Consider the following 9,532-nt stretch of genomic DNA (forward strand, 5'->3'; position numbering starts at 1 on the left):
AATAGATAATTTTAATGGTATTAATAACTCTTGAAAATTACATTGTCATTTTAATCGAAATTAAGGTTTTTGGGCTAACTAATAATGTTAAAGAAGTCAAGGTACCAAATTATGTCAAAAAGTTAAAATATAAAAATTAAATCTTAAATTTGAGCATAATACAAGACCAAAATAGAAATTTAATTATTATTATATAATTTATAAAAAATAAACTTATTCCAATTCATCATACTAAAAGAGGTTTTTTGTTAGTATTGTTAGTATTGTTTAAAAAATCTACGTCAAAAAACTAATTAGAGTAGTCAACAAAATTAACAATTTGGACTAAATATTATAAAAATAAGACCAAATTATTGTAGAATTTATGAATAAAGAATTAAATCTTAATTTTAGGTATAATAGAGGGATCAAAAGGGTTATTTGGCCATTATCCTATGAAAGAAAAAAAAATGAAGGTGGGAAGCAAGGGCGAAGCCAAATTTTTTTTAAGGAGGGTCGAATGAAATTTTAATTTTTAATAGTCTATATCTTTATAATTTTTAAAGGATTAAATCAAATTTTTATAATTTTAGAGGGGCCAATTTACAATTTTACCTTTATTAATTTAAAATTTTAAAATTTTTTAAAGAGTCCAAATAGCAAATTTCCATTTTAAGGGGGTCGGAGCCATAACCAACCCCCTAGATTCGCCTCTAGTAGGAAGGTTCAAAACGACCTTTGGGTTATTGATAAAGAGACTTTAGCTGGTTGAGAAGGAATTAGAAGATTATGAAGTAGGAGAAAATTTATTTTTGTTTGTGTTTGAAAGGTGAAAAAGAAAAGTCCTCATCAACAATCTTTAAATAATGGTTGTCACATAGGGATTAGAGGTGTTTATGATCGTGAAACCGGCTTTAAGTATGATATTAATATATTTTATATTTTCCAAAGTTTGGTTTAGTCTAGAATATGAACTTAAAGTTTTGTCTAAATCCTACTATATTTGTAAATGGTTGACCCAAATTCATTTTAGTACACACCCATATTGTTTTTAAAATCTTTTTTAAAATTTTATTTATAATACGTTAATTTAATATTTAATTATCTTAATATTTTTTTATGTTTACATTATAGTAGTATTGTTTATTACTACAAATTTAATTTTTATGTGTTATAAATTACAAAAAATATATAAAATTAACATAATAACGAGGCTGGTCGAGCCGAGCTTAGGCCTTGAATATTCAAGCCCAAGCCCAACTCATATTTTAAATGGGATTAATTTTTTTGTTCAAGCCCATTTCTCGAACCTAATTTTTTACCTAAATACTATCAAATTTCGGATGGACCTTCAAACGTTATTCCAATTTAACCCTAATTTTTTTAATCCTTAATATTACATTTTGAGTTGTAATAACCCAACTTGCCCGGGCCCATCACAATAATAATAGAACAAAAATAATTAAATAAGTCCAAGTATCAAGTCCATTTACAATAGTCATCAGCCCAAATTACATCGGCCCAAATTAACCCTAGCCCATAGCCCAAAAACTTAAAAATTTATAGAAAAAAAAAGATCTAAACCCTAATGTGCCGCACCCCCCTTGGTTGCCTTGCCTGCGCCTTATACAGAGGCTTGGCACCCTTGGTCGCCTTGCACCAAAATGGCAAAGGCAAGGGCCTTCGTCCCACCGTTGACTATGCATCGTCACCTGCAAAGAGAAAGAACGAAAGGACAACAAACAAAGAAATAGAGCAGAGCAACAGTAGCAAACGAAAGCAAAACAGTAGCAAAAGTAGTGAATAAAGCAGTGTAATCGGCTATAAAAAGCCACGAACATTATCAATGTAATTTTACAGACAATCAAATACAAAAAAAAAGAGATTGTTAATCAAAAAAGAAAAACTTCAACAATGATTTGGATACAAAAAAAAAACACAAAGAAGAACAGAAAGCAATTTCTAAGAGGTGGTCCTTTTTGTTTATTTTTTACTGTTATTTTTATTTTTTCTTTTAAGGAAATAAATATAGAAAATAGGGGTTGAAATCTCACCTATCGATCCGTCTACAGCCGCCGTGAGTGGCCTAGGCTATCACCTCCCATGAAAGGTGACATCTTGTAGGCTTGGAGATTTGAAAAGCAAAAAAAAAATGGCCTTTTATTCTCTCCGGCCACCATGGATGGCGGCACCGTTTCTGGGGATCGGCGGCCACCATTGTGTCCAACGGCCGGAGCCAAGGCCAGACCTGAGGGCTTTGAGAGAGAGGGGTTAGATTTTTTTGTTTTTGTTTTGAGGGATGAAATGATTTTTTTTGTAAAAAATTTGACTTATATAAGGGCATAAAACAGGTTTTGGACTAGTGCACATAGACGTCGAAACGAGGTCGTTTCGAAGCTGACCCGCGCGTCGACCCGACCCGATCTTAGGATCTGCTTTTTAAGTGGATTTCAATGTGGTCCTTTTTCCCTTTTGAAATTTGACCATTTAATTTTATTTCGTTTTCACTTTGGTCTCTAGACCATTTTAAGGGAGGGTTACTTGAAACGGCATTGTATCAGATGACCTGATGACCTGAATCCAGCCCGACCCGATTCAGACCCTCATGTTTTGAAAAGAATAGGGTTTATTTGTTTCTTTGGTCCCTCTATTTTTAACTGCTTTTAAAATCAAGTCCTATTTCTATTTCTTTGTCTTTTTAATTTTTGCCTTGTAATTTTACTTTTATTTCATTTCGGTCCCTTGACTTATCAAGGGAAATAACTCAAGTTTTGGGATATTTTCCCAACTAATCCCTCATATTTTTTGTGCATTTCTAAGTGGTCCTTTGTATTGTTTTACAACTCAATTTATTTTATTATGTTTTATACCTGCAATTTTGTCTAAATTACAATTTCATCCTTGGTTGTTTAATATCAACCCTTTATAGATTTTATTTGTATATATATATTTTTACCTATTTATTTATGTATTTGTTCATGTACATATATTTTTCTTTTTACTCTTTTCGTATTTAAAACTCATATTATTCTTTATCTCTTTGTTTGCACATTTGTTGCTTATTATTATTATTATTATTATTATTATTATTATTATTATTTTTGTCGTTGTTATTATTCATTTTATTCTTTATTTGATTGTTCACATTAGCATTAAAGTTAGTATATCATGTGATTATTGCGAATTGTTAGCGTATTCATATTATTGTTATTTACTAGCGTAACAATTTTATTCGCATATCATCGTTTTAAATAAAAAATTTACACATCGTTTAAATATTACACTTGTTATTATTCAAAATTTTCAAAATAAGGCAATGTTCTGTATTTGGAAACTCGAGAAAGTCCTACCCTAACTTACGGGGTTTCAATTTTTCTCATTGGTCTAAATAACCGAATATCCTTTTAGAATTAAAATACATATGATTTCAAATAAAAAATAAAGGCAAACTTATTCTCAAAGGTTCAAGGTATCGTGTCCTAACTTACGGGATGTGATATTTTGTTATTTTGAGATGATAGGGTTTTAACGTTTGCTTCGATTTATTTAAGCAATTTTTAAGTAAAATTAACATTAACACAAAAAGGGATCGTATTTTAAACTTTTTTGAGTTTTCAACTTTCAACACCAAGACTTTAATTAATCAACTAGGTACCAATTTTGGGCGTTACGAGGGTGCTCATCCTTTCTCGGGTGTAACCAACTCCCGAACTCTTCTTTTTTTGAATTTTGTAGACCAGAATCGTTGTTTTAATAAATCAAATCTCTTATTAAAATGATTAAATTACGAGGTGACCCGATCACACCTTATAAAAAAAGATTAGTAGCAACTCTCATTTTTTTATTTTTTAAAATTAAAGTCGATTTAAAAAAAAGGATTTCGACATAAGTCAAATCACTTTTTTTAATAAAAAAATACCGATTGAACCGTTAAAATTTAACAATCTTAACATGAAAATTTGATGTAGATAATGATTAAATGATGTGGCAAAAACAAAATGAAGAGTTGGCATTGTAGTCGAGGAAGTGGAAATCTAGAGTAAAGGAATGAAAAGAAAATTTAGAAGCTTCATGCAATTAAAAAGAATAACCACATTCAAAATCTATTGTGAGAAGGACGTATCAATTTATTAAAATACATTTTTATGTATAGGAAAATAGAGAATGGAATCCTTTACCATGAGCTTCCGGTGGATCCTAACATGATTGTTGAAGAAAGGTGAGAGCGCCTTCTAACTTGCAATGCTATGAACGTGTATCGATTTATCAACCAAGGGATGGGATATTACTTTGATCTATGTACACTTTTTATATAAAATGAAACAACATTAAATTAATAAAAAGTATATAAATTAATGACTAAATTTATTATTATATCGATTAAAAAAGTATCGCCATTAGCCATTTAACAAGTGGCATAATCTTTTTTTCAATAACATTAATGGCCAAATTATAACTTTTTCAGTTTGAGTGATAAAACAAAAACTCATTGATACTCATATAACGGGAAAATTAGCAGAAAATATCATTTTTCAAAAATAATTAAGAATTTAGACCAATTTTGAAGAGAGAAATAGAAAATGCGTCCAGCAAGATGAGTTATTAGTTGAAATGGTAGAAAGTGCGTAAGCCCTGTAGGACACGCTTTTAGCGTTCTTGCTACCACCTCATCTAAAATGTGTCCTACTAGATGTTTTTTCATCCAATCACTGCAGCAAAATTGACTTTTAGCGGCGTTTTTTAAGGTTTTTAGCGGCGCTTTTAAGTGCCGCTAAAACTATTTGTGACGTTTTTACAAGCGCCGCAAAAAACGCTGCTATAGATGACGCCACTAAAGTTTGTGATGTTTATTTAAAAAAACACCGCTAAAGGTCAAGGTCATGACCTTTAGCGGCGCTTTTCTCGCAAACGCCGCTAAAGGCCATGACCTTTAGCGGCGCTTTACCTAAAAACGCCGCTAAAGGTAATAAAATTTTAAAAAAAATAAAATATTATAAAAATCATGAAAAATATAAAAAAATTAAAATTCATTATCAAAATATAGCGAAGAATAAAATTTTCTATTAAAATTTTAACTAAAAATATTAAAATAAAAATAAAAATTTATAATCAAAACTAAAATAAATAATAAAAATTAGATTAAATATAAAGATATCATAACCATGTAAAATATAAGATATTATCATCAAGATTTACATCCTCATCTTGCTCAAATTTTAGTGGCTTGTACCCTTTCTTGAACCATTCATCTTGTAGAATTTCAGGAATAGTTATACGCTGCAAAAAAGAACATGCAGAATTTCAACCAAAATGCATGTGCTAAAGCTTATATTGTGATCAAAAATTGCATGTAATCACAAATTTTCATAGGATGAATTGAATTTGAAACTTACGGTAAGAGGGTTTTTGGATCAAGAATACGCTTAATCAAATTCCTAGCACCAGATGAAAACTATGATGGACAGCAAGACTGGCCAAACCTGGAGGGTACTTACTTTCTTATACAAGCCTATAAGGCTTGGCTCATCAAAAGGCAAATAACCAGCCATGAGAACAAAGAGAATAACTCCGTAAGATCAAATATCAGATGATGTACCATTCAAGTGATTAAAATCTCACAAGCACCACGCAAATTTCAGTTCATATAGTCAGTCTATATCAAATACATGTTCTCAAAAATAGAACAATCTCAAACAGCTATGATCAGTATCCCACAGAAGGGAAAAAAAGCATGAAAGTACTGATACAATGACATAATTATAAACAGCCAGATGCTTCATCCTTTCTTAAACAAAGCAAGAATAAGATTGCATAAAATTACATAAAAACAAGATCATATGGATAATAGATCAATTCATTTTACTTCTAAATTCAACAATTCGACTCATAAATTCAGCATTCCTCTCTTAAATTAACATAAATTCTAGTAATTTCACAGCTTTAAGCTAAAAAAAGGAATGAAAGACAATTCATTTATATACCAGAGCTTTCTCAAGAAACATGCCGGAGCTGGTTCGAACTTCACTTTCAATACTCTGGCCTGATACATCATCTGCCACCATTGACTTCTCTAACTTATCCTTAGCCTGAAATTAATACAATTTCTTTTTTTATATGTTGAAATTCTTCAACAACAAAAGAGAAAAATGGTTGCTTACCAGAAAAATAAGGTGATCACATTCCTCACTTGATAAAAATCCATTGTAAATAAAAGCCCTTCAAGAAAAAAAAATCGTAAATTTTAAAGTTTTGAATAAGCTGAACTGCAAAAAGGATTGGAATTTGAAGTTACCTGGGGCGCCATGAGAGTTGAGTAACAGAAGTGGGATCAAATTGAACAGAAGAAGTTCCTCCTCTCATTTTAAGCACCGATCCATTAATCTCAGCCAAAACCAAAGTAAAATTGATCAAAAGAAGAAGAAAGAATCCGAGAAAATACCGGTACTCCATGAGAAAAGAATTTCTATTTGTTTGGATCCAATATTCGCAAAAGAATTAATCTGTTTGTTTGCTTGCTTGTTTTCTTTTTTTCAAATCATCTTCCATTTAAGAGTGAATTTAATTGGCGGCCATGGATTTGGCCAAAATATTTAATGTTTCCGTAAGAAAGCTTCATAAAATTTCTGGCAGATGTCAGAAAATTTTAATTGGAAACAATGAGTTCTTCACTTTATTTTGGCTTATCCTAGAAGTGACATACAACTAACGATTAAAATAAAATAAAACATATATGTAACAAATAAATTGTTGGTCAGAAAAAGTTGTAAAAAATGAAAAAAGAAATGCAGTCAACTGGCTCACTGTAAACTTAACAGCAGACTTTGAAGAGAAAACAAAAGTGAAAATCATGTGATTAGCAATCAAACATTGTTACATCAGCAATCAATCATTATTGACGGGGTTGGCTTAGGGAAATCATGTGATTAGAGAGTATAACGGCACAAAAACAGAAGGATAAGAAAAACTAAAGAATATATTTGTCTCATATAGTATCATATAAGGCATAACATCTGTTAAAATAAAGTTGACACTTAAATGATATAAGGCATAACATCTTTGTATTAAGTTACTTAGTTCCATATTCCAATAAATACATCCATCCATGACAGAGAAACAGGAAACTGACCTGTAAAGGAAGTATTGCTCAGTCCTGCATTAATTAAAGCTAGAACCATAAAATTAGCTTAATTCTACTGGGCAAAATTGCCAAAGATCACATGTAATTCCTGTTTTAAGTAAAGTCGAAGCCTTAAGGGCTGGTACAAGTTACTAATATCACATGTAATTCCAGTTCATGGCTGTTATAATGGTATTGTACAAGTCAAAAATAACTTTGCTCATGTAATGATGAAAATGCCCCATCCAAGTTCAATTAGTTGCTGCCAAACTCAAAAGAGCTCATATGACTATTACAATACAGATATACAGAGAAAGAGCAAGTTCTACCTTCTAAAACAGGACTAGTCTATTAAGTTATTGGTCATTCTTTAGCTAAAAAAATTCAATCATCATTATTTAGTTAGTTGACAAAAGGCTGCAACTTACATGCTGCAATTGATTCTAAAAGCTCTAATTTCTGGGGGGGGGAGACCGTAGGGTTGAAAACCTCTAATTTCTTAAGTCTATTAATTAAAAGGAAACAATAAGGTGGCTGTAAATCTAATTTACAGCCAATTTATACTAGGATTCCAGACTTCAATCCTAGCCCTGTATTAAAACTCTAAGGAAAACTTATAATCCTAGCCATCCATCCATATCTAAAAATTATTAATAAAGCTGAAATATTAAAATAGTGTATAGTAATAGCTCCTACAATAGCATGTAAGCCATGAACAGCAATTCTAAGTTCAAACAAGAATATTCCACTGCAACTATCAAATGAGGACAAAACAATTCCACAATGAATTACAGAAGACATTATATCATATTACCGCAAGCTGCAAAATCTCATTGCGCTTCCTTTCACCTCCACTGAATCCTTCATTGACATTTCGGTTAAGGAAATCAGTCTTCATGTTCACAAGATCGAGTTTAGGATATATGTAATTACAAAAAAAACACAGCAAATAAAGGACAATTCAAGCAACATTCTCAAAGTTCCAATCTTTTTTGTTTTTCACTTCACCGCCATCTTATTGATGGATCTGATCTTGCGATATGATAAATCAATTTTGATTTGAAATATTTACCTACTGTGTAAAGATCGTCACTTGCAATTGTGAATCAATTTGTCCATAACCAATTGTACTGCTGTGATAAGTTTAAAGTTTCTGGAAGTTACAATGAGCATTAAGGTTTATTTTCAGCTTAGTTGATGCACTTTGAATATTATGGACGAAAGAAATAATTGTTCTACACCATGTTTCACTCTTCACCAGTGATCTTGTTGAGAAAATTTCTCAGACCTCTGTAGTAAGTAACATATCTTGTTCATGGTAATGTTGAAATCCTAAAAATCGGGGGAACAATTGTGGACACTCTATCCTGTATGCACTATATAATTCCATCTAAATCATACAAAAAAAAAAAGAAACTTAAAAGCAATCATATTTCGGTTTAGAGTTTAGAGACCGTAAACTCCAAAGAGGCAAAGACCAAATCGATAGAGGCAAAGACCGTAAACTCCAAGTAAGTACCTGAAAAATACTCTTGATTCTTGCTTGCAAGTTGCATGTCTTGAATCCGCATTCTGCAGTACAAATCCATTGTATCTTTAATTGTTTGAATCTGTTTGAACAAAAATCTGCATTCTTGCTTGCATGTCTTTAGACTAGGATTTAAGTACAGAGCCCAGAGGCAGGTCCTTCAAAATTTGCACAGAGTCTAAAAATTTGAAGAAAGAACATAGAAAAATCAAAACCGAAATTAAGAACAGAATAATGAATATAAGAATTGGGTTTTTTCAAAACCAAAGGGAAAGGGGAAGGGGAAGGGGAAGGGGAAGGGGAAGGGATCGTATGGGTTCCAAGGTAAACCGATGAAAACGGTGTGTGTGAAAAGGGGGTTTTGAGTATTCCAATTTTAGGGGAAATTTTAGGGTTTCGAAGGGAGGGGGAATTTGGAAAAAAAAAGCGCCATTTTTTTTTAAGTAAAATGATTGTTTGCGACGCTTTTATAAAAAACGCCGTTATTGCTTATTTTTTGCGTCTTTTTTTATAAAAACGCCACTAATTTTAATTTTTTATATATATATTTTTATATTTCATTTTTATTTATTATCAATATTTTTTAAAATCTGATATTTAAATATATCAAATAGTTTAGATTAAATATTTTTGAAAATAAAAGCATTAATCTAAACCCTTAACATTAAGTCATAAAACATAAACCCTAAACTTTTACCCCTTAACCTCTAACCCTTACCCCCTATCATCTAAACTTTAAACGATTAAAGTTTAGCATATATTTTTATAATTTTGAAACGATTAAATAAAAAAATTTTCCATTATTCAAAGGGATGAAGTGTAATTTTACCTTTTAAAAATTTCAAAAAAATCGAAATGGACAATTTTTCATTTTAGAAAGGCAAAGACCCTTTCAACCCCCTACTTAT

The 9,532-nt window shown here is 31.0% G+C and overlaps 1 protein-coding gene across 3 annotated transcripts; it reads right to left on the reverse strand.

Moving 5' to 3' along the window:
- Positions 1–5,100: 5,100 nt before the first annotated feature.
- LOC107896496 (probable prolyl 4-hydroxylase 7) lies at positions 5,101–9,038 on the reverse strand. Of its 3 annotated transcripts, XR_005907722.1 has the most exons (6): positions 8,616–9,038; positions 6,272–7,957; positions 6,138–6,195; positions 5,961–6,065; positions 5,373–5,496; positions 5,101–5,256 (listed from the first exon to the last, which is right to left on the reverse strand). XR_005907722.1 is itself a non-coding variant. In XM_041085300.1 (5 exons), exons 1-4 carry the CDS (start codon positions 6,427–6,429, stop codon positions 5,479–5,481), a joined length of 339 nt encoding a protein of 112 aa, XP_040941234.1. In that variant the 5' UTR covers positions 6,430–8,581; the 3' UTR covers positions 5,101–5,256; positions 5,373–5,478. The 3 variants fall into 3 exon arrangements, 2 of the variants coding, with proteins under 2 accessions (XP_040941234.1, XP_040941235.1); XM_041085300.1 differs by lacking the exon at positions 8,616–9,038 and having other exon boundaries at positions 6,272–8,581; XM_041085301.1 differs by lacking the exons at positions 5,101–5,256; positions 5,373–5,496 and having other exon boundaries at positions 5,818–6,065; positions 8,616–9,029.
- Positions 9,039–9,532: the final 494 nt, after the last annotated feature.

Source organism: Gossypium hirsutum, chromosome A13 (assembly GCF_007990345.1).
Source record: "Gossypium hirsutum isolate 1008001.06 chromosome A13, Gossypium_hirsutum_v2.1, whole genome shotgun sequence".
Taxonomy (NCBI): Eukaryota; Viridiplantae; Streptophyta; class Magnoliopsida; order Malvales; family Malvaceae; genus Gossypium; species Gossypium hirsutum.